Raw genomic sequence first — 25627 nt, 5'->3', positions numbered from 1 at the left:
CACACCCAGTGACCCCCATTACATGCCCAGAAGATGGCCAAGATGGATTCCCTCTCATCATCTGCTTAAGGTTATAGAATCAGCATTGCTGACAGATGGCCATCTAACCTCTTCTTAAAAACCTCCAGGGAAGGAGAGCTTACCACCTCCCGAGGAAGCCTGTTCCACTGAGGAACTGCTCTAACTGTTAGAAAATTCTTCCTAATGTCTAGACAGAAACTCTTTTGATTTAATTTCAACCCGTTGGTTCTAGTCCAACCTCTGGAGCAACAGAAAACAACTCAGCACCATCCTCTATATGACAGTCCTTCAAGTACTAGAAGATGGTTATCATATCCCCTCTCAGTCTTCTCCTCTTCAGGCTAAATATACCCAGCTCCTTCAACCTTTCCTCATAGGACTTGGTCTCCAGACACCTAACCATCTTTGTTGCCCTCCTCTGGACCCATTCCAGCTTGTCTACATCTTTCTTACACTGTGGTGCCCAAAACTGAACACAATACTCTAGGTGAGGTCTAACCAGAGCAGAGTAAAGCGATACCAGCACTTCGCGTGATCTGACATACATGATCTGACATACATGATCGAGTGATCTGACATACGGAGAGGTGACATACATATACCAGTAATTTGCCTAACTAAATAAATGCAAGCCAGTTCACTCTGCACTGAAAATTGGTATGTTGAGTCGAAAACGAGAATGCTTCTCCTGGATGCCTAGTTATAGTCATTTCCTCCTCCTTTTGCACAGAGGAGGATTCAGTTGTGAAAGCCACCCATGTGATCTAGAGTCAGGTTTCTAGTTTTTGAAAGAACTAATATATGAGATCATTGTTGTTGTTGTTGAATAGGTCTGTATTGTTTAGATCGACGTACACTTCAATGTACTTCACCTTTGTGGGAAAATAAATAAAAATTAAATCGTCCTTGACCTTTATTTTTATTTTGGATTGTTTTTTTCAGAGCATCAAAGTTAGTTGGCTGCCACCACCACCAGGCACGCAAAATGGCTTTATAACAGGCTATAAAATCCGACACAGAAAGACAACACGGAGAGGCGACATTGAAACGTTAGAACCCAACAACCTCTGGTACTTGTTCACAGGTGAGTGGTTGCTCGTTGTAGCCCTACACAGATGTTGACAAATGGACTGGTTTGTGAATAGAATGTACTTTCTCTTCCAGGGAAAGTTGTTTTCCTTGCATTCGGGTGACATTTATTGGACTGTACAGCAACAACCTTCATACATTTTTACTAGGTTTTCCCCTGTAATGTTTTTGTATCGTATATTCGTCTCTCAGTTTCCCCTGGCTTAATGAGATTGAAACACAATTCCCCCTTCTGCCTCACAGTTTAGACCTAAATTAGTTTCTGCAAATACCAATTCGACAACGGAAAAACAAAACTTTTTCCCCCCAACTCTGGTACAAAGGTATTTTTTGGTATTATTTATAAAGTAGCAAAATGCCTGTCATTACAACCAAGGGTGGGCAGAGGACTGTTGCACCCCTGAAGGATATAAGGTTGCCAGGTGGCTTGGAATGGCAGGCAATTGCCCGCCAATCCATCTGCTGGCTGACAGCAAGGATCGCATGCATGCGTGGCCATAAGCAATGCAATCCTGTCACTTCTGGTTTACTTCCGGAAACATGTAGCGAGACGGGACAATTTACCACTCAAGTGGGGGTTTGAGTGGCAGATCTTCTCATTGTGTTGTGGTGCTTCCAGAAGGAAACAGGAAGTGACGGGATCATGTTGCTCGCAGCCGCACACATGCAATCCCCACCCCTAAAATCTCCTGTCGGAGGAGAGGGGGAACCAGGCAATCATAGAAGGATGGCATGTTTTCCAAGCATATTACAACTTTCTGGGAGATTCCTACTATTGAGGGCCTGGTCATCAAGGGTCAAGGGGGAAGAGGTAGGGTTGCCAACCTCCAGGTACTGGTGAAGCTGAGATATTTTATTGTTGACTATCTTGCTGTATTGAGTCCGTCTTTAGATTTGATAAGTTTCCGTTGTCACACTATTGCACTTGCACTTTTGTTATTGTCAATATATACGTTTTGCAATCATTTTGAGAGCCAGTACTATCTTTACCTTAGCTAACCTCCAGGTACTAGCTGGAGATCTCCTGCTATTACAACTGATCTCCAGCCGACAGAGATCAGTTCCCCTGGAGAAAATGGCCACTTTGGCAATTGGACTCTATGGCATTGAAGTCCCTCCCCTCCCCAAACCCTGACCTCCTCAGGCTCCACCCGTAAAATCTTCACCTGACAATAATGGGACCTGGGATCTTCTGCATAAGAAGGCTCCTGGGGCAGGGAGTTCCACAATTTAACAATTTAAGTCCTTCAGAAAACAGTTCAGTGTAGAGTGTCTAGGGAGATTTCAACAGGTGGTTCGACATGTTGGCTTGAGAAGAGTTGCAGCCATTTTTTAAAATTATCTCCCCTGTTTACAACCCTGAAAAGTACCAGGGCCCTGTTTTCGGTGACATCTGTCCGCGCCCAATATACATGAAGGTACAAGTTTTGAGTATTCACCGTTCAGTACACCGAATGCAGCCCAAAACAAAAGCCATCTCTTGTTGCTATTGTTTGTTTGCATATTACATGATTTCTAGAGGAGCCGAAAATCATGACGCTTTTAAAAGAGATGATTTAAATATTCTAGCAGTCAGCCTTTATGTCTCCTTAAAAGCTTCTGCTGGGGGAAGGCAGGTGTTTTTGCCCGCTAACGAGGACAGCTGCAGCCAGTAAAGTAATTCAGAGTTACAACAAGGACTTTAAATCACTGCTATAGTTTTTATTGTAAGAGCCGCCATCAGCTAAAAATTTAAAAGTGTTGTTTTTTAAAAAATTTCAACATTCTTCCCCAGAGTACTTTTTGCAATTAAATGCAACTGTTTATCTTTGTGGTTCATGGTCAGTAGAAGATACACAAAATAGTAAACATATATTGCTGTCGCAGGGAGCAAAAACTCAGCATAGTTCACTAGATACAGGAAAGAAATGACCAGCGTGACTGTTTTCCCCTAACAAACCTCGCTCTGGTGAGGATACATTAGCAGTTCCAGGATTCATACTGGCTCGAGTTGTCTGTTATCATAGGTCATTTATGCATGGTTGCTTTAACCTCCTTTGTTCCCCGTTTCAGCCGGGATCAAAGTAACCCGGGTTGGGGGAAACTGTATGCATTGGCTGGAATGATCAGGGACAAAACTGTGTGCTAATGGAGGCATGAATACAGAAAAGCAGTCTCCCAAGTTCAAATCAAGTCCCGCCCTTTTAAATGCTGCTCTGTAATTGGCTGACTTTGCAGTACTCACCCTGAGAGAAGATTTCCTTCCCCCCAGACCCAACTGCCGCATTAAAAAGCATTTTAAGAACAAAAAACAAAAAACGGAGCAATCTGAAAGAAGGGGGGGAGAGAAATCCAACCCTCATTTTAAAAAAGCCTTTCTTTTGTTCAGAAAGAGCTCCAAGGTAGCGGGAAGCACTTGAATCCCTGCCTCTTTACACACTGCTTCATGATTGGCTGTAAGAGAAGCCAATCTTCTGTGTTTCCCCTGTTTTGCTCTCTGCATGCTGCCTTGAAGAGGGGTTTAGAAAAGGGTGGGGCGAAGCTCAATCCGAGAATGGAGTATGCACACTATGTGACTCTGGAATGAGCCAGGATGAACAGTTTAATTTGAGCCGGAAGAGGAATGGGAAAAGCTGGGTTCATTTTGCATTGAAACAGCATTGAGCTTCCAAGGAATGAGGTAATGTGCATACCCAAAAATTTGATCCTGGCTGAAACAGGGAATAAAGGAGGGCAAAGCGACCATGCATAAATGACCATAGAGAGCAACACGTAGGAACTCTACAGCTTGGATCTAGGGTTGCCAACTACATGGAGCAAAATACCCTGTCCCTTCAATACAGGTTTAATGGCAGGGGTCCTCAACATGGTGCCCATATAAGGTTGGCAATTGGACTCCATGGCATTGAAGTCCATCCCCTCCCAAACCCACCCTCCTCAGGCTCTGCCCCAAAAACCTCCTGCCGGTGGCAAAGAGGGACCTGGCAACTCTGGTTGCCGACTCACGTTTGGACAATTGCTGGATATTGTGGGGTGGAGAATGGGGAAGGACAGGGGAAGAAGAAGAGTTGGTTTTTATATGCCGACTTTCTCTGCCACTTAAGGGAGACTCAGACCGGCTTACAGTCACCTTCCCTTCCCCACAACAGACACCCTTTGAGGTAGGTGGGGCTGAGAGAGCTGTGACTAGCCCAAGGTCACCCAGCTGGCTTCGTGTGGAGGAGTGGGGAAACCAACCCAGTTCACCAGATTAGAGTCCGCCGCTCATGTGGAAGAGTGGGGAATCAAACCCAGTTCTCCAGATTAGAGTCCACCGCTCCAAACCACCGCTCTTAACCACTACACCATGCTGGGGAGGGATGTGATGCCATGCCATAGAGTCCACACCCACAGTTGCCATTTCCTCCAGGGGAATTGGTTTCTATCATGTGGAAATCAGGTATAATTCAAGAGAACTCCATGCCCTACCTAGTGGTCTTAGGTTGATCTTAGGTTAAGTTATTATATGATTCATGTTGCTATTATTATTTTTCTCTCTCCTCTTTTTAGTAGTTGCTATATTTTTATTGTTACTCTTGTAAATGGTTTATTCATTGTTTTAACAGAGATTATAATTTCACTCACTGGGGGAATGTCCCTTCTGGGTCACTGAATTCTAAGGTGTATCGTAAGCTTAATCAAGCATAGGATGTATAACTTTTCCAATAAGTAACATAAACATGCTTTCTTTTGGGGGGCCTCCCCCAAGGCTTTTTTAACTAATATGTTCTGGTTTTTATTTTCAGGCTGAAAATAACAATTTCCATGTGGTAATTTTTCCCCCTGAAAGGCTTTCTGCAAATATTTACTAGTTTTGATCTCATTCAAGTAGGGTTGCCAAGCCCCTCTTCGCTACTGGCGGGAGGTTTTTGGGGCGGAGCCTGAGGAGGGCGGGGTTTGGGGAGGGGAGGGACTTCAATGCCATAGAATTAAATTGCCAAAGCGGCCATTTTCTCCAGGGGAACTGATCTCTATCAGCTGGAGATCAGTTGTAATAGAGGGAGATCTCCTGCCACCACCTGGCAGTTGGCAACCCTACATTCAAGACACTCTTTGACCTGGCTGCTGCTGTTGTTTCAGCGCCACTATCCTCAGCAACTGTCTTTCCGGGATTAGTCCTTGTGGTGTAGTGGTTAAGGTGTTGGACTAGGATCTGGGAGACCCAGGTTCGAATCCCCACTCTGCCATGGAAGCTCACTGGATGACCTCAGGCCAGTCACATGTTTTCAGCCTACCTCACAGGGTTGTTGCGAGGAGAAAATGAAGGAGAGGGGGACAATTAAAGCCGCTTTGGGTTCCAAGTGGGGAAAAAGGTGGGATATAACTGGTTAAACAAACAAACAAACAAATAAACAATCATCCTGGTGATCCCAGCTAGTCAGTCATTATGGAGTGATTGGTTGATGCCATGACAAGATGTAAGAAGAAGAGTTGGTTTTTATATGCCGACTTTCTCTACCACTTAAGGGAGAATCAAACCAGTTTACAATCACCTTCCCTTCCCCTCCCCACAACAGACACCCTGTGAGGTAGGCAAGGCTGAGAGAGCTGTGACTAGCTCAAGGTCACCCAGCTGGCTTCATGTGGAAGAGTGGGGGAAACCAACCTTGTTCACCAGATTAGCATCCGCCACTCATGTGGAGGAGTGGGGAATGAAACCCAGTTCTCCGGATTAGAGTCCACCGCTCCAAACCACCGCTCTTAACCACTACACCATGCTGCCCCTCCACCATGTAGCTATTCAGATTTGGTATCCCTGAACTCAGCTGAGAGCGAGAGATTTTGCTGTCAGTGGAATGGCAACTCTTTTTCAAACAGCACTGAAGTTCATTGAAAATCGGAAGCGTATGTGATTCCTGAACACGTTTACCGAAAAACGTCTTACTGTGATTCAGCTTCCTGCTGTGTTTAAAAACCACTCAATTCTTTGAGAGGGCCATCACTTGCATAATGCATGAACACATCGGTAAAACGAATCATGCAGGTGATGCCTTTGCATTTACCCAGACCAGCACCTGGTTTTTTGGGAGGTCTATCACTTGCAGGGTTTGTAAACCAGTGTGCTGTAGGGGTTAAGAGAGATGGACTCTAATCTGGAGAACCAGATTCGATTTCCTACTCCTCCACATGAGCAGCGGAATCTAATCTGGAGAACCAGGTTCGATTCCCCACTCCTCCACATGAAGCCTTCTGGATGACCTTAGCCCAGTCACAGTTCTCTCAGAACCTTCTCAGCCCCGCCTACATCCCAAGGTGTCTGTTGCAGGGAGGGGAAGGGAAGGTGATTGTAAGCCAGTTTGAGACTCCTTAAAGGTAGAGAAAAGCGGGGTATAAAAACCAACTCTTCTTCTTCTAAATGTACCAGGAAACGGAAATGTTCAGGTGGAGTCTTTGAGAGGGTTTTTGGGAGGCATGTCAATTTGGGAAGATTTGTAAACACCTCAGGAAGCTGAACTATGATGGTGGTGTCTTTACATACGCCTAGAAAAGGATGGGAACAACCAAAAACAGTACCAGCCATGTTATGTAAAGCATGTAAAATGGAGGGGTAAAATTGAAATCTGATTGGTCACTGAGCATTTAGTAAACCATTCTCAGGGGTGGGGGGGCAAAGACATACCTAGGGTTGCCAGCCTCCAGGAACATATGAGTTCACAGCGGAAGGAACCAGAAAAATTGTGGTCAGCTTTCATATACCGTCCATCAACAATTTCTGAGGAAGAAGCTTTGTCGAAACAGGTGGATACCGGAACCCTGTAAAAGAAAAGAAGAATTGAGATGGACTGGGCAATTTATATTCAATTGAAATACCAGCTATAGATTTGATACAAGTAGTCAACCGACAATCACAGTCGGAGAAGGATTAAGACAATTTCAAGGACTTGGTGTTCTGGAATTGTTCTCAGCTTATTCATTATTTTCTGTGAATGTAATTTTTTGGCATTGATGTATTTAAGACGTTGGATTCTTTAATGTGAATATATTCTTGGCATTAGTAGATAGCTTGAATTGCTGTTATTTTTACAAACGTACGTGGTCAGCAGTTCTTCCCCCTCATTTTGAATTGTATAATCTCCAGGTACTAGCAGGAGATCTCCCGCTTTTACAACTGATCTCCACCTGATAGAGATCAGTTCACCTGGAGAAAATGGCCGCTTTGGCAATTGGTCTCTATGGCATTGAAGTCCCTCCCCTCCCCAAACCCCACCCTCCTCAGGCTCCACCCCCAAAATACCTAGGTATTTACGGTCCCGGAGTTGGCAACCCTAACCATATTCCAGGATAATTTAAAAAAAGATGAGTGGCAGGGGGGAAGTGCCTGCTGGGGTCAGGGGAATAGCATCACTAATATTGGTTGGCAGCTGAGAATGTTATTGAAAAATCCAAAATGGCCACACACTGTGGCCATGTAGTTCAACAATGCTTACTCCAGAAACTTATCCCTCCATGCTAAGGTTGCCAGGTTGAGAATTACCTGGGGATTTTGGGAGCGGAGCCCGAGGAGGGTGAAGCTTGGGGAGGGGAGGGACTTAAATGCCATAGTGTCCAATTGCCAAAGCAGACTTTTTCTCCAGGCAAACGGATCTCTATCGGCTGGAGATCAGTTGTAGTAGGGGAAGATCTTCAGTTAGTACCTGGAGGTTGGCAACCCTACTCTATGGTTTTCCATGAAGTTGTGCGAGAACCACTTTCGAATGCTTTGGATTGAGAAGTGGGCTTCAGACTCAAAGCCCGGCAATGTTAACTGTTTTTTGGTGGGTTTTTTTTTTTAATCTCTCTGTATTAATTCGTAACGCCAACAGGTCTTGACAAAGGCAGCCAGTACAGTTTCCAAGTCGCAGCCATGACAGCCAATGGGACGGGGCCCTCTTCAGACTGGTATACTGCAGAAACTCCAGAGAGCGATCTGGATGGTAATTACATTTCTTTCCTCCCCTGTTATTACTGCTTTTAGCATTTTCTGATTGTTGCTTTGCCCTCCAACAAAGATGGTCCTGAAGGTCAGAAGCATTCGGTTCCCACGGATAATGGTCATGAGAGCAGAAGCCTGAGTGCTTTTGAAAAGAAGGGCTTGCATATGGCATGTTGTTAAAATCTTCTCTTTCTGTAGACTAGTGAAGCAGAAGTGAGAAAATAAGACTGCCTCATCTCTCTTCCATTACTTTCCACAGTGTTTCTTGCCCTTTAATTTTAACTTCTTTACCAGCTGTTGCATCAGCAGCTTTAGCCAAAAAATGTAACATTGGGGTGGATGCTGAGAAGCCCAGTTTATTTCTCCCAATTACTGATCGCCTTTAACTTGCAGCACATTGGAGCATCCTGTTGTACATTGGAGGAGATTTCTTGTCTAGGGGCATCACCTAGACAAGTGTGGTGTAGTGGTTAAGAGCAGTGGTTTGGAGCAGTGGATTCTGATCTGGAGAACCGGGTTTGATGCCCCATTCCTCCATGAGTGGCAGACCTTGGGCAAGTCATGCTCTCTCAGCCTCACGTACCTCACAGGGTGTCTGTTGTGAGGAGGGGAAGGGGAGGCGATTGTAAGCCGATTTGATTCTGCCCTAAGTGGGAGAGAAAGTCAGCATATAAAAACAAACTCTTCTTCTTCATGAGTGGCAGACTCTAATCTGGTGAACTGGGTTGGTTTCCCCACTCCTCCACATGCAGCCTGCTGGGTGACCTTGGGCTAGTCACAGTTCTGTTCAAGTTCTCTCAGCCTCACCTACCCCACAGGGTGTGGGGAGGGGAAGGTGATTGTAAGCCAGTTTGATTCTGCCTTAAGTGGTAGAGAAGGTTGGCATATAAAACCACCTCCTCCTCCTCCTTCTTCCTTTGCAGAGATGTAAGGGTATCTAGGGTGCTGGTTTATTATGGCTCATTCTTGCATCATTGAGAGTAAGAGGGCAAGGAAACCTTGCAGACAGCGAGTATAAACAGAGCTGAACAGTGCAGAGTCTGTCCATTATTTCACTCTCGGTCTTCCACAAACAGTGTTAAATTCATTTTACCCTTCAGAGAATTTGATTCCTTTTGAAAAAGTGAACATTGGTGCCTGTGTAGATCTTTGAATTATTTACTGGTGTACAGGTTGTACAGGTATTTCAGGGGAGCAGAAGCGAGCCTCGGGCAGTGCCCTTTCCAAAACACGCCAGCCACTTAAATCGCGATTCCAGTTCCGCATCCAGATTCAATCCCAGACAACTTTGATTCATTCCCCTGCTGTTGGGTTGCCAACCTCCAGGTACTAGCTGGAGATCTGCTATTACAACTGATCTCCAGCCGATAGAGATCAGTTCCCCTGGAGAAAATGGCTGTTTTGGCAACTGGACTCTATTGAATTGAAGTCCCTCCCCAAACCCCACCCTCCTTAGGCTCTGTCCCCAAAAACCTCCTGCCAGTGGTGAGGAGGGACCTGGCAAACTACCCTGCCATGATAGATGGCCAAGAAGGGGTGTCCACATGGCGGCATTATAAAACACCCCTGCCTTCCATCTTCCCCATGTGAACACATGAACACATGAAGCTACCTTCTATGGAATCAGACCCCTGGTCCATCTAAGTCAGTATTGTCTACTCAGATCGGCAGCGGCTCTCCAGGGTCTCAGGCAGAGGTCTTTCCCATCACCTACTTGCCTAGTCCCTTTAACTGGAGATGGCGGGGATTGAACCTGGGACCTTCTGCATGCTGAGCAGATGCTCTACCACTGAGCCACAGGTTCCAGTGGGACCCCCTTGGGGATAATTAGCTTAGGCAAGCAGAGAGAGAGACCTGCAAGGATCAGCTAAATTCTAACTACGCTGCTGGAGAGATTCTTCAGTGCAATTCCCTTCTTGCTCTTTTGCCAGACCCGTTTCTTTTTGCTTCTCGGGCCACCTTCTCGGCATCTGCCGCAACACGAAAAAAGCGAACAGTATCTTGAAAACAAGCTCCCTTCTCTCCCGATGGGCATTCCTTTTAATTAGTGTGTTTTTGTTAAACCAATTAGAAACCCAAACACTGCTGCTTCTGCGCGGTTCCCTGGAAAGCTGGAATAGTGGTTCTGACAGCTGGGAGGGTTTTAAATATTTATTTTTCCGTATCAAAATTTGTGCTTTTGATTTGTTTTTTTTTCCGGGGGAAGATGAAAAAAAAAATCACAATACGCTCCCCCAAAGGATCTGATTAAAGTAGTTTTAGTACTTACATCAGGAAACCTAGATCAGTCTGGTAAATTTATGTTCCAGGGAATGGGCTCATTATATGTGTGTAAAGTGCTGTCAAGTTGCAGCTGGTTTATGGCAACCCCGGAGGATTTCCAAGGCAAGAGATGAACACAAATGGTTTGCTGTTGCCTGCCTCTGGGTAGCAACCCTGGCATTCCTCAGCGGTCTCCCATCCAACTGCTAACCAGGGCTGACCCTGCTTAGCTTCTGTGATCTGATGAGATCAGGCCAGCCTGGGCCATCCAGGCCAGAGCTGGACTCAGTATATTAGGCTTAAACACATTACGTAAAGATTAGAGGTGTGGGGACTTTGGGATGAACGTGTTCGGCAAGCAAACATACCGGTACTGACAGCCTTGGTAGCTGAGCCAGAGGCCATTTATGCGGGGCTGTTTTCCCGCGGTCACCCCCGCCGACTGCTTGGGGCTTCCTTATGATTGAGCCAGTGTGGTGTAGTGGTTACGAGCGGTGGTTTGGAGTGGTGGACTCTGATCTGGAGAACCGGGTTTGATTCCCCACTCCTCCTCATGAGCGGTGGACGCTAATCTGGTGAACCCGGTTGGTTTCCCCACTCCTACACATGATCTTGGGCTAGTCGCAGCTTTCTGAGAGCTCTCTCAGCCCTACCTACCTCATAGGGTGTCTGTTGTGGGGAGAGGAAGGGAAGGTGATTGTAAGCCGGTTTGATTCTGCTTTAAGTGGTAGAGAAAGTTGGCATATAAAAACCAACTCTTCTTCTTCTCCTCCTCCTCCTCTTCCTCCTCCTCCACTTTTCCCTGGGGCAATTTGAGGTTGGGAAAGCAGCGTGGAGGAGAAGCTGCCATCTCCCTGCACACCAGAGTCCTGTTCTGGATTGTGTCTCAGAATGACATTTGGGGGAAAAAAACATTTATTATTTTATATCCTTAATTTATAGTTTACCTTTTCACTGAGATTCAGGAAGTATTACATAGTGCACGTTGATGCAGTCAATAAAATGAGGCATCTAATACAATGTAACTCTGAAACAAAGCATCAAAATTTAGACATATATCAAACAAAGCAGAAAAAGCTATTACATACGTAGAAAACAATGCAGTGAGACAATACAGACAGAAAATGGTTAGTCCATACTGTAAAGGTAAAGATCCCCAGTGCAAGCACCGGGTCATTCCTGACCTATGGGGTGCGTCACATCCCAACAGTTTCCTAGGTAGACTTTGTTTAGGGGGTGGTTTGCCAGTGCCTTCCCCAGTCGTCTTCCCTTTACCCCCAGCAAGCTGGGTACTCATTTTACCAACCTCGGAAGAATGGAAGGCTGAGTCAACCTCAAGCCGGCTACCTGAAACCGACTTCCGTCGGGATCGAACTCAGGTCATGAGCAGAGCTTGGACTACAGTACTGCAGCTTACCGCTCTGCGCCATGGGGCTCGGTATAATCGTCCTGAATCCTTTATAAAAAAGCACCTTCCTGTACCATTCTATCACAATACAGCCCCGTTAGCTTTATTGAGAGCCAGCATGGTTATGAGTGGCGGATTGTGATCTAGAGAACTGGGTTCGATTCCCCTCTCCTCCACATGAAGCCTGCTGGGTGACCTTGGGCCAGTCACAGTTCTCTCAGAACACTCTCAGCCCACGTGGAGGCAGGCAATGGCAAAACACCTCCAAACATCTCTCGCCTTGAAAACCCTACAAGGTCGCCATAAGTCAGCTGTGACTTGATGGCACTTCCCACCACCATGAGCATTATAAGAAAGCCCTGCTGAGCAATTCTGATTTGTATAGTTTGCAGTCTGAGGAAATGTGCCTATCTGGTTAGACCTTTCATTTCCAGTTTGATTGGGGAAATCCCAGCAGCAAAAATAAGGCAGGGGGAACAATATGTAACAAATGACCACACGTGCATGATGACACATATGAGCCCTGCATTGTTGATGCTCCATCAATGGCTACATTAGATCTGGTATGAAAAAAAAATCAATCAGATACATTGCAGGGTAGTTGTGTGGTGAATTAAATTGCAGTGTTGAAGCTGCAGTCGAAGTGCTTGAGCGGGGACAGAAATGCTTTATTGGCTGGGCTTCCGATCCTTTTGTGCCAAGATGCAGAAAAAAAATATGATGTGATAAAATAATCTAATAGATGGATAAAGACTGGGGGAACTGATCAATGCAAAGGCAGCCAGCTTCCTAATTACTGGGACGAGCCAGAGTTGTAACTAGATGGTTTTATGCAATCCAGATTAAATGAAGTCCAGGCTCAGTTGCTGAAAAAGCGATCAGAGCGCCGTTGCCAGTAGCTTTTTTGCATTGTCACAATTAGTAACGATTTGTCACAAATTTAATAGACAAACCCACTAATCTTATCCAACCTAACAATAGCCAGGGCTTAATTTCTGCAAGGAGAGGTATCAGGCTGCAAACATGTCTAGGTATCACCCACACATACTTCCCGTCCCCTGCTATTTTCACAACTGCTTCCTTGGCCCTCTGTTGAATCACCAGCTATGTGCTTTTTTCCCTTTCTTTTTTTGGCTGCCGGATAATGAATTAGGAATCCTCCATTATTCTTTATCTTTGAATATTATAGTGTCCTGCTGAGAGCCAGAGTGGTGTAGTGGTTATGAGTGGTGGATAGGGTTGCCAACCTCCAGGTAATAGCTGGAGATCTCCCGCTATTACAAATGATCTCCAGCCGATAGAGCTCCGTTCCCCTGGAGAAAATGGCCGCTTGGGAAATTGGACTCTATGACATTGAAGTGCCTCCCCTCCACAAACCCCATCTTCCTCAGACTCTGCCCCAACATCCTCCCAGAGAGGGAGGACTTGGCAACCCTAGTGGTGGACTCTAATCTGGAGAACCAGGTTCAATTCCCCGCTCCTCCACATGTATTCTCCTGGTTGACCTTCGGCCAGTCACAGTTCTTTCCGAACTCTCTCTGCCCCACCTACCTCACAAGGTGTCTGTTGTGGGGAGGGGAAGGCAACTGTAAGCCCGTTTGAGACTCCTTAAAGGCAGAGAAAATAGGGGTGTAAAAAACTAACTCCTCTTCTTCTTCATATGAAGGTTGAAGCAGCAATCAGGATCCACCCCCCACCCCATTCACCTACATATTCTCCCCCTTTCTGTTGCCAATGTGTGCCTGCAAAAATACTAGGAAAAAGCAATCAGTAATATCAGATCTCTCTGTGTGTGCATGTGTTCCCAAAAACCCAGGAGTGCGTGCACACAGCAATAAAAAACTGCACAAAAAAGAATCTCAGTTTACTCCTAAGGACTATCTTTGTGAGGTTGTCTGTTTGCCGAGTTTCATCCATGCCCACATGCATGTTAGAATCAGTGAAGTGGACTGGGTGCCAGTGAGCTGAAAGAATTCAACACTGGGCAAAATGTACATGTTCCAATTCTAGAATTAAAGTAATTCTCCTAGTTAAGCTCAAATTAAAGGAATGTGATATGAAGAGAAATTCTGGGGCCATAAAGAAGTCCCCAATATGGTGCAGTAGTTAAGAGTGTTGGACTTGGGTTTGAGGGACCTGGGTTCAAATTCCCATTTATCTGTCACTGGAAGATCTTTGGGAAAGTCATTTTCTCTCTGCCTAACCTACCTCACCCCAGGCTAGCCTAATCTCGTCAGATCTCAGATACTAAGCAGGGTCGGCCCTGGCTACTGTTTGGATGGGATACCACTAAGGATTACCAGGATTGTGACACGGAAGCAGGCAATGGCAAATCACCTCTGAACGTCTCTTTCCTTGAAAACCCTATGGGGTCGCCATAAGTCAGCTGTGACTTGATGGCAAAAAGCCTACCTCTCAAGGTTGTTGTGAGGCTAAAATGGAGGGACAACCTGTATTGTATGCCACCTGGAGGTCCATAGAGGAAGATGTTTTTCTAACCGTTAGAGTGGTTCCTCAGTGGAACAGGCTTCCTTGGGAGGTGGTAAGTGCTCCTTCCCCGGATGTTTTTAAACAGAGGCTAGATGGCCATCTGTCAGCAATGCTGATTCTATGACCTTAGGCAGATCATGAGAGGGAGGGCATCTTGGTCATCTTCTGGGCATGGAGTAGGGGTCACTGGGCGTGTGTGTGGGGGAGGTAGTTGTGAATTTCCTGCATTGTGCAGGGGGTTGGACTAGATGACCATGTTGGTCCCTTCCAACTCTATGATTCTATGTGGGATAAAAATGCAATAGAGTAAAATAGGGGAATCTCCGCATTAACAATCCAAACAACTTCTCAGAGTTTAATTAAAGTCTATTAACTGTCTTTTTCATCAAATGGCATCTTTCTCTTTATTACTCCCTTGTGATTTCACGTGTACAGGGATAGGACCATGACACGTATGCGTGTTGTACAGTGCCTGGACTGGTATAATCTTGATTATAATTAGGCTTTTAATGATTATAAAAATGGGTAACAGAGCTTGAAAGCATCGATGTTTCTCATTTTGCTTTGCCTTTGGCACACACCGTGCTCCTTAAAGAGCGTTGTCATTGAATACCTTCCAGAACCGTTGATGTATAGTCATCCAAAATAGCTCGGTTCCCTTGAATGACACCAAAACACTTTGAGATTGAAGACGCCTGTGGGGAATACTCTAGGAACTGAACTGGATCGTGTTTGTTTGCTTGCTTGTTTCTTCTAAACACAGCACAATTAAGTGACTTCCAGGCGATGGAGTGTGAAACTCTTTACAAAAGTGTTGTTGGCATTATAAGAGCAATAATATTCTAAGTAGGAGCCCCGTGACGCAGAGTGGTAAGCTGCAGTACTGCAGTCAAAAGCTCTGCTCACGACCTGAGTTCGATCCCAACGGGAGTCAGTTTCAGGTCACTTACTCAAGGTTGACTCAGCCTTCCATCCTTCCGAGGTTGGTAAAATGAGGACCCAGCTTGCTGGGGGTAAAGGGAGGATGACTGGGGAAGGCACTGGCAAACCACCCCGTAAACAAAGTCTGCCTAGTAAACGTCGGAATGTGACGTCACCCCCATGGGTCAAGAATGACCTGGTGCTAGCACAGGGGACTACCTTTACCTTTACTTGTTAATATTCTAAAAAGGCCTCCCAGTGGCTTCTGCAGTTCCTTGGAAGACTCTATATGCGCCTATGAGGCTATCATATTTTTGTCACATTATGAGAAGACAAGAGCCACTAGAAAAGACAGTCATGCTAGGGAAAGTTGAGGGCAGCAGGAAAAGACGAAGACCCAACAAGAGATGGATTGACTCAATAAAGGAAGCCACAGCCCTCAGTTTGCAAGATCTGAACAAGGCTGTCAAAGATAGGACATTTTGGAGGACTTTCATTCATAGGGTCGTCATGAGTCGGAAGCGACTTGACAGCACTTAACACACACAAAATTCTAAGAAGGCTTCTCGGTGGCTTCTGCAGGTCCTTGGAAAACTTTATATGTGCCTATGAAATGCCAAGGGTAGCGATGGGAGTAGTCAATGACAGTGCAGCAGGGAGGGGGAGGGTATTCATCCCATCACCTTTTTATTGCCTTTCCCCCCCCCCCCCCCGCAAGGTTTATAGTGGGAATGCTTCACAATCTAAAGAGGCCGTTTTGCAGGAGTTTGCCTCAGCATTTTGCATTGCTGTCCTTTCGACCTGCAGAATTTTGCTGCAATATCACAGGCCTCTTCGCTGGGTGGGAAATATTGTAACTTGTCTCCCCCTTTTTTTTTTGCCATTGAAGAGACAAGCTATCGCGCCACTCGTCTGAAGAGGCTTGTCATACGGGAGCTCCTTGACAAACCTCTGTCAAAGGCTTGCTTTAACCTTTAAAAGGCTTTTAAAAAATATAACAGGCGCGCTGCCTCGCACATCATCAAAGCAATATGCCTTCCTTGTAAATCAAATGCTGTCAGGTTATTTTTGGAAGTTAGCTATTTTCATCAACTACTGTTGTGTTGCATCAAACAGCTTGCAAACTGAAGCTGTATGAAGAAGAAAAAATGTTTGCAATGAGATTTCTACGAAGTCTAGACCATTGCCAGGAAATGTTACTAGCAAACAGAAGTGTTTCACTAAGTTTCTTGTCCCTGGTTAGTTTACTGGGTTTTTAGTGCTTGATGATCTGTGTGTGTAGGTGAGAAATTTGTGGCGTTTTGTTTTACAGGTCTATGCATTGTGATTCTGTTTCCTCATAATGGGTCGTTATCATCACCTTCATTTTTATGACTGATTATTTCCCTTCTCATCTGATTCTTTATCAAACTTCCCCCTCCCCACGGGAAAGCAAAAGGCTAGTTTTGCAACGACTTAACAGGTAGCATGGTCAGATGTCTTACATGACGTAGAGGTAAAGACCAAGCTATGTCTCCAGAGTAGAAAGAAGCCCAAAGATAATGCAAGTTTGAAATAACGTTAATGAACCGCATGCCTTCTCTGAGTATAAGTCAGAGAATCACTGCTCCACTTCTGGTAGGGTTGCCAGATCCAGATTGGGAAACTCCTGGAGATTTGGGGGTGAAGCCAGGGGAGGGCAGGGACCTTGTGTGTGTTAAGTGCCATCAATTCGCTTCTGACTCACGGTGACCCTATGAATCAATGTCCTCCAAAAACATCCTATCTTTAGGGACCTTGGTGGGGTACAATGCCATAGACTCCACCCTCCAAAGCATCAATTTTCTCCAGGGGAGCTGATCTCTGTAGCCTGGAGATGAGCTGTAATTCCAGGGGAACCCCAGGTCCCACCTGGAGGCTGGCATCCCTAACTTATGGCACCAGCAGCCTAAATTGTGCTGAATTTTGTCACTGAATTAGTCAAAAAGAGTGCCACGCTAACAGTGCCATCCTTTGAATCCTAGAATCCCAGGTGCCCGATCAGCCGAGCTCTCTTCATGTCAGGCCGTTGTCAACCAGCATCGTCATGAGCTGGACGCCGCCGCTGAACCCCAACATCATTGTGCGCGGATACATCATTGGCTACGGAGTGGGCAGCCCCTACGCCGAGACGGTGCGCGTGGACAGCAAACAGCGGTACTACTCGATCGAGCATTTGGGTAAGCGCCTCTCCCTCTGCAAGGCTGTTTCTAAGGAAAGTAGCATTTCTTCTTTTGTGAAGTCGTATTCTTCCAGTCCTTGGCCCGGAGCACACCCTCTCTTCCTTAAGCTGCTGACACGGCTGAAATTTGGAGTGCGTATATTGGTGTGTAGAAGTGCATTCAAGCATCCATGGAACAACTGTGGCCGCTAAGGATTCAGGAGTACTGTGTTCAGTTTTGGGCACTGCAATTTAAGAAAGATGTAGACAAGCTGGAACGTGTCCAGAGGAGGGCAACAAAGATGGCAAGGGGGTCTGGAGACCAAGTCCTATGAGGAAAGGTGGAAGGAGCTGGGTATGTTTAGCCTGAAGAGGAGAAGACTGAGAGGGGATATGATAACCATCTTCAAGTACTTGAAGGGCTTTCATATAGAGGAGGGTGCCGAGTTGTTTTCTGTTGCCCCAGAAGGTCGGACCAGAACCAACGGGTTGAAATTAAATCAAAAGAGTTTCTGTCTAGACATTAGGAAGAACTTTCTAACAAATAGAGCAGTTCCTCAGTGGAACAGGCTTCCTCGGGAGGTGGTGAGCTCTCCTTCCCTAGAGGTTTTTAAGCAGGGGCTAGATGGCCATCTGTCAGCAATGCTGATCCTAGGACCTTAGGCAGATGATGAGAGGGAGGGCACCTTGGGCATCTTCTGGGCATGGAGTAGGGGTCACTGGGGGTGTGCGGGGGAGGTAGTTTGGTATTTCCTGCATTGTGCAGGGGGTTGGACTAGATGACCCTGGTGGTCCCTTCCAACTCTATGATTCAGTGATTCTGGGATCGTTGACCAACATGATAATGGAGATACATAAAATCTCTTGGCAAACCTGTTTCTGGGAGATTTGGGCTACTTGTTTCAATGCTGTTGCATCAGAGCCTGAATTACATATTGTGGTTTCTGCTTTCTGGCTTGTTGTTATGCTTCACAGTGAAGCCATAAGAGAGCTGTGAAGGGAAGGGGCAAACTCCGTTTTTAATTGAGGTCCATGGGGCAGAGTAAATGGGCTGCAATCCTCGTCATGTGCATCAGCGAACTAATCTGCCCACTTCCACAGATTTTTTTTTGGGGGGGGGGTCACCTGTAGTATAGGGCTGGGGGCAGAAGAAGAAGAAGAGTTTTTATACTCTGCTTTTTTCTACCTTTAAGGAGTCTCAGAGCGGCTTACAATCACCTTCCCTTCTTCTCCCCACAACAGGCACCTTGGGAGGTAGGTGGGGCTGAGAGAATTCTGAGAGAACTGTGACTGGCCTAAGATCACCCATCATGCTTCACGTGGAGGAGTGGGGAATCGAACCCGGTTCTCCAGATTAGAGTCCGCCATTTATAACCACTATGCCACGCTGGCTCTCAGGAATTAGGCCAGGTGGTGTGAAAAGGCTGGACGGATCCAGCCCAAACACTTGAATGCAGATTCTAGCCCAAGGAGAGAAGGTGGGATTCAGCCGGCATGAAACAAAAAATCTTCTATAAATAACTGGAGAACTACAGCACATTTACTGTAAATCATGGCTTGGATCCAAAGATTGGAAAGATCCCAAGTTCACCTCCTTGCAGCTGCAACTAAAGGATCTCAGGTAGCAAGCGTAAGGAAAGACCGATATCTTCTTCCAGCCTTGGGGAGTTTCTGCTAGTCAGTGTAGATCAGGGGTCTTGCAGTGGTTCAGCGTAGGCCAGTATAAAACCAAATACGACTCTTCAAAAAAAAAAAAAAGGATGTATAATCTTTAAGTTAAGGTACATTGGAAAGGTAGGTGGGATGCGAAAATAACAAGTATGTGAAGAGAATGGCAGGAAAATAATCTTATGGGTAGGGCTGTCAAAAAAAAAATTCGGTACAGTTCGGATTCGGCCGAATTTGGCCCTTGTGGGTTCGGTACGTGCCGAAGTCCGAACTCCCCCACTTCGGATCCGTTCAATTCGGCGGGAATTCAAAGTTCGGAAAAAAATTCGGCCGAATAAAGCCATTAAAAACACAATCGCGCCTTTCCGCGGCTCTGGGGGGGCATTTTTTAAGGTGGAGGTCCCAAAATTTCAGGGTAGCTTGGAGGGACCCTCCTTGCAAGAACCCCCAAGTTTGGTTAAGATTGGACCAGGGGGTCCGGAGTTATGTGGCCCGGAAGGGGTCCCCCCCATCCACCCATAGGAAAGAAAGAACAGAAGCCGGCTGCTATTCATGCAATGGGCGGGGGGGACCCCTTCCGGGCCCCATAACTCCGGACCCCCTTACCCAATTCTCACCAAACTTGGGGGTTCTTGCAAGAAGAGTCCCCCCAAGCTACCCTGAAAGTTTGGGACCCCCACCTCAAAAAATGCCCCCTCCAGAGCCGTGGGAAAAACCTCCCTATGCCTGCTGGTGCTGAGAGATTTCTCATTAAGCTTGTTTCCTCTGCGGTTAACCACAGACGCCCAAAGTGTTAACCCCTCATGGGAAGTAGGTTAATGAGAAATCTCCCAGCATAGGCAGGCATAGGGAGGTTTTTCCCATGGCTCTGGGGGGGGGCATTTTTTGAGGTGGGGGTCCCAAACTTTTAGGTTAGCTTGGTGGGACACTCCTTGCAAGAACCCCCGTGTTTGGTGAGGATTGGGTTGGGGGGGCTGGAAGGGGGCTTGCCCCCTTCTCCATAAAAACCAATGCAAAACTTTTGGCTTAGGGCTTAGGGCTATCCATGGCTACTAGTCAAAGTGAATACTAGTCATGATGCATATCTATAATCTCCAGGGTCAGAGAGGTTTTGCCTTGGATTTGCCACTCTCTAGATGCACATTCCCCCCAGCCAAATTCTCAAAACTCAACAATAAGCCCCCATGCAGAGTTTGGAGAATCTGGCTGGGAAAATATGCATCTGGAGAGTGGCAAATCCAAGGCAAAACCTCCCCTGCTTAAATGACCAAGAGGTTTACCTCCCTCACCCAAGCCTGGGTGCTACCCTACCTAATAACTAGTGCACCCTTAAACAAAGTTAACCACCAACATCACAATTCACAAACAAGGCAGCTACCTTGAAGCAGATAGATCTCCCCTGCAAGCAGGAATCACACAGGTGAGGCGGTGCAACACTCTAGGAACCCAACTAACTTCAACCAAAGTACACTGGATCCACCCCCCCGCGGGCAGAGACTCACACTGACCCACTTAACTCCAGCCAAAGTTGGCAACCACAAAAAACAGCAGGAATAACACTCCCACAAAGGCAAGCCCACCCCAACCAGAACAGGTAATCCCCCCCCCACCAGAAATCACAGCGTACACACACAGAGCAACAACCCAAACATCAAATTTAACATAAAGAGCCCCAAACCAGGCCAAGCTTAACAGAGACTCAGTCAGTAAAAGCCTATGCCAACTCCAGGCCACAGCAGGAATTAGAAAGCCAAACTTGGGAATAGTAGCACAGGCCAGAAATCACAGCCCGCACACACAGAGCAACAAACCAAACACCTTTAAAATGACTATTCACTGTCCTGATGCAAAAGGAGAAATTCCCACCCCACCGCACTCGCCTGCTCATTGTTTGCATTTGTGTGTTAAGTGCCGTCAAGTTGCTTCCGACTCATGGCGACCCTATGGCCATTTATTCATGGAAAGGTTTGCATTGGAGTTGTCACTCTCTAGATGCACATTTTCCCCATCTGAATTCTCAAAACTCTGCACGGCGGCTTATTGTTGAGTTTGGAGAATATGGATGGGGGGGAAAGTGCATCTAAAGAGTGGCAACTCTGATGCAAAACCTTCCATGAATGAAAGTCCTCCAAAATGTCCCATCTTTGACAGCCCTGCTCAGATCTTGCAAACGGAGGGCCGTGGCTTCTGTGGCCCCCGCAGGCGGCAGGATCGCTCGGGAGATTGGAGGGGGGATTGGAGGGGGGGAAGGGCAGGCGATCCACTGCAGATCCCTCGCTTGTCTTCCCGGGACTCCCAGGAAGGCGAGCGGGGGGTTGGCAAGCTCCTCTGCTCTGCCTGGACAGGCAAAGCAGAGGGGTTTAAAGACCCCTCGCCTGTCTTCCCGGGACTCCCAGGAAGGTGAGGAACACACACCCCAGGCAGAACCGACGACAGCCCCCTTTGGCTTCCCCCCCACCCACAGAAACTGCTCCCTCCCCACACACACACAGACTCTGCTTTCCCCCCACACACACACACACATACACAGGAGAAAAGTTATAGATTAAAGCCCCCAAAGGGGTCTTACTGTGGCTGTCTTCTGTTCCATCAAGAGGGGCTGAAGAGGACTTGTAAAGTAATCCAAGATGATTCCAATTAGGCACGGAACGTTTTGCTCTGGAGAAGATGCACACAGGATCGGCTCGCTGATCCATTCATCCCAATAGGGGAAAGGGGAAAGGGGAAAGCCCATATCTCGGGACCCCCTGACCCAATGTTCACAAAACTTGGGGGGTTCCTTAAGAAGCTTAATCTAAAGTTCCAGTGAAAGTTTTGTGTCTGCGCCCCCAAAAATGCGCCCCCTGCAGCCATGGAAAGAGAAAAGGGGGGGAGGCGATATTTCTGCCCCCACCGAACCCATCTTTACAAAACTTGGGTAGTATCTTAAGAATAATTCACTGAAGCTATGCTAAAAGTTTGGGGGCTATATCCCCAAAAAAGCGCCCCCTGCAGCCACATAAATGGAAAAGGGGGGAGGGAAAAGGGGGAGAGCCCATATCTCGAGACCCCCTGACCCAATGTTTACAAAACTTGGGGGGTATCTTAAGAACACTGGTCTGAAACTCCGCTCAAAGTTTGGGATTTGTACCCCCAAAAATGCGCCCCCTGCAGCCATGGAAAGAAAAAGGGGGGGAGCCCATATCTCGGGACCCCCTGACCCAATGTTTACAAAACTGGGGGGTACCTTAAGAAGCTTCATCTGAAGTTCCAGTGAAAGTTTTGTGTGTGCACCCCAAAAAATGCGCCCCCTGCAGCCACAGAAAGGAGCAAATGTGCACAAGCACCCCACACACACACACGAGGATTTCGCTCTCTCTCTCTCTCTCCCTGGCCGGGCCACACATCAGCTGATTCCTCCAGTACTTAATCCTGACTGATTGGCCAGAAGAAGACCCAGCTTGCCCACCGATTGGCCGGGGGAGGAGAATGCTGCTTACTGACGGTTATGCTGCTTACTGACAGCCGAATTTGCCGAATTTATTCGCGAACTCCCGAACTCGCTGAATTCGGCCCCCCCGGTTGCCCGCCAGTTTTGAGTTCGGATCCGTCCGAACAGAAAAGCACCGAATCAGGGAAAATTCAGTTGATTTTCAGTTCGGACCAAACCGAATTGACAGCCCTACTTATGGGACTTGACGACTTCTTAGAGATGCTTTGTGTGTGTGTATAGCACCATCAAGTCACAACTGACTTATGGCGACCCCAGCAAGGGACTTTCAGAGGTGGTTTGCCATTGCCTTCCTCTGCAGAGTTTTCCTCTGGGGGTCTCCCTTCCAGGTACTGACCCTGCTTAGCTTCCGAGATCTGGTGAGATCAGGCTATACCGTGCTGCCTTCCCTCCCAGAGACACTTTACAGAAACGGAAATAATAGGAGTAAACAGTTGCCAGCCCTTGGAGCCTGGGAGCTTTGCGTCTTGAAAGCTTATACCCCACAAATTTGTCACAGAGGTGCTACTGGACTCAAGTCTAGCTGTTCTAGACTCCGTGGGCATGGAGTAGGGGGTCACTGGCGGTGCAAGGGGGGATTTGTTGTGAATTTCCTGCATTGTGCAGGGGGTTGGACTAGATGACCCTGGAAGTGCCTTCCAACTGTATGGTTCTATGATTCTACTGCAGACCAACACAGCTACACCCTGAAGCAGAATGGAAATCCCCCCTCCTGCCCATAAATATGACTGGTCGTGTAGTGCAAGATTTAGATTCTATACAAAGCACTTGAAAGAAGCCCAAAGCATTAAAATCTCCATCCAGCTCTTTATTGGGGAAAATTATAGTGTTTCCTTGTGAACTGAGGTCTTAGATGCAAAAGTTCCTTTGTTAAAACTGTTTTTAATGTAAAAAAAAAACAAAACCAAAATGTTGCAAGCAGGTCTGATATTATTCAATTAGGTGTATAGCAAAGTCCCCTTTATCTTCATCACTCCCTAAAGTTTGAATCTGTATGCAGTTCTATTTCTGCTCTAGGCGAGGAGAGATCATTATGTCTCTGTACGACTGCTCATGTTCTTATGACTTGGCTTGGAGATCAGAGGCAACGGGCCCCAGTGATGGTGTTTATTTAGTAGCAAGACATGCAAATGAAGAGCCTTTCTCTAAAAGCCTGACTGTGGGGGGGGGGGGGAAACAGGTCTAGCAAACAGCAGATCACAAAAGTACGTCTCCCCACCTCTTGTTTCCTGAAAACAGCCTGCCTGTGTCCTTGCTCATTAATTTCTTGGCATCGGGTCGCGCGGCTGGCACATTTGCGTAATCGAGCCGCTCTGCCATGCGAGAGACCGTGCAAAATGGCCGATCTGATGATGGGCTTGTCGAGTCGGCGGCGGAGTCCAAAGCCTCATCAGCGTGTTATGTTCCGGGACGGCCCTGTTAGCGGCGCGTCGGACGGGCGCCTTCACTTCATAACAAAATTTAAATGCTCATCAGCGTCATCTTTGGAGTGGCAGCAGGGCCCCTGTGCTGGAGATCAGAGCACAGCCTCTCAGCGGGGGCCAGTGTCTGAACACAATGGCCGTCAAACCCTCACATTTTTTGTGTGTGTCAAAATAGTGTCAGGAGGTTCTCCATTCTCCAGTGCTCATTATGCGCTTTCCTGGCCTGACACTTCATCTGCCTGATGTTTTGGGGGCAGGGGACATCTGACTGTGGAGAGGGAAGACTTTGTGTGCCGGCTCCAAGGAAACCAAGTTCCAACTTTGAGGGAAGGAGGGAGTTCTTGTAATGATCCTCTTGCTTTCTTTATTACTGTATTGCTGTGCAATATGCTTATCCTCCCTGCCCTTGATGTAGTCCCCATGTTTTGCAGCCGCTGTTGTTTGGTAACAACAGATCCCTTTCTCCCTCGGAAAGCGCAACTAGAGTACTGAATTTAAAGCAATTTGCTGCCAGCCCTGGTCCCTTCCCACAAATATCCTGGGAATTGATGAGAAGTATAGAGAATCCCCTGCCTCATTAAAGGTTCTCGGCTCCTGTTAAAGAACTGCAGTTCGCGGAGGGAGAAGAAGCCGTCATGAGCCAAATGAGTTGCAGCAGTGGCGGAAAAGGAAACAGAGATCTCGTCTAGACAGAGGCTGCAAAAGTAATGTTGCTCCAGAGCCAAAACCAAAGGCAAAAACCACACGATACGGTTACTAAGACCAACCAAAAGAACACAAAACAACATGCAAGTGTTTGAGTTCTCCAGAACCCTTCATTAGGCTGGATTGAAGGGTAGGATGGCCAGAGAAAAGGGGAGAATTGTGTTTGAGGCCAGGATGGATACTGAGTGGAGGTGGAATCAGTTTCTACTTTGGGCCTTTTCAAAAGAAGGGGCGGGGACATTGACTACTTCTTCCAGTTTACAAACCACTGGTTGATGGGATATCATAACAGAACATACAAAAGGAACATATAGGTCCTATAAAAGGCTCAAAGCAGGTGAGGGGGAAGGTAGCCCCTGCCTTAAGAATATTGGAGATGGGTTTTAGATAATACATGAGCCCATTGATCACCAAAATGGTGTCCTGCCTTTTTGCCCTCATCAGGGCCATCAATGTGCAATGGTGCAAACATAAGGCATACCCTTAACATAAGGCATAATATAAGGCAGGGCTTGGTGTAGGAAAAGGTAAAGGTAGTCCCCTGTGCAAGCACTAGGTCATTAGTGACCCATGGGGTGACGTCACATCCCATATCCTAGGCAGACTATGTTTACGGGGTGGTTTGCCAGTGCCTTCCCCAGTCATCTTCCCTTTACCCCCAGCTGCAAGCTGGGTACTCATTTGACCGACCTCAGGAGGATGGAAGGCTGAGTCAACCTTGAGCCGGCTACCTGAAACCGACTTCTGTCAGGATTGAACTCAGGTCATGAGCAGAGCTTTTGACTGCAGTACTGCATCTTACCACTCTGCACCATGGGTCTTGGTGTAGGAGCAGGACCATAAAAGGGACACTCCCAGGGAAGGTGAAGGAGACCAGCTGAAGCCCCCATGAAAGGGTGTAGGTGATGCCAAGACCAGTTCAGGTAACGGGACTGAGGTTAAAAGGGTGTTGGAAGCTTCTCTCCTGATGCTGAAAGAAGTATGTGCCCTTTCTCCCACTTCTCAGGTCATTGGGCAACAAGGAGCTGAGGTGCTGAAC

The 25627-nt window shown here is 46.9% G+C and overlaps 1 protein-coding gene across 1 annotated transcript in view; it reads left to right on the top strand.

Moving 5' to 3' along the window:
* The window catches only part of DCC (DCC netrin 1 receptor), a 591765-nt gene that overhangs the window by 425686 nt on the left and 140452 nt on the right, over positions 1-25627 (top strand). Inside the window, exons 13-15 of the mRNA XM_056849071.1 lie at positions 964-1105; positions 7932-8042; positions 17126-17320. Of these exons, the coding sequence (XP_056705049.1) occupies positions 964-1105; positions 7932-8042; positions 17126-17320 (448 nt within the window). The remainder of the gene's footprint in view (positions 1-963; positions 1106-7931; positions 8043-17125; positions 17321-25627) is intronic.

The sequence above is a fragment of the Euleptes europaea genome, chromosome 4 (genome assembly GCF_029931775.1).
Source record: "Euleptes europaea isolate rEulEur1 chromosome 4, rEulEur1.hap1, whole genome shotgun sequence".
Lineage (NCBI taxonomy): Eukaryota > Metazoa > Chordata > Lepidosauria > Squamata > Sphaerodactylidae > Euleptes > Euleptes europaea.
The sequence above is the reverse complement of the archived record's forward strand: the minus strand, read 5'-3'. Positions and strand labels throughout refer to the sequence as shown.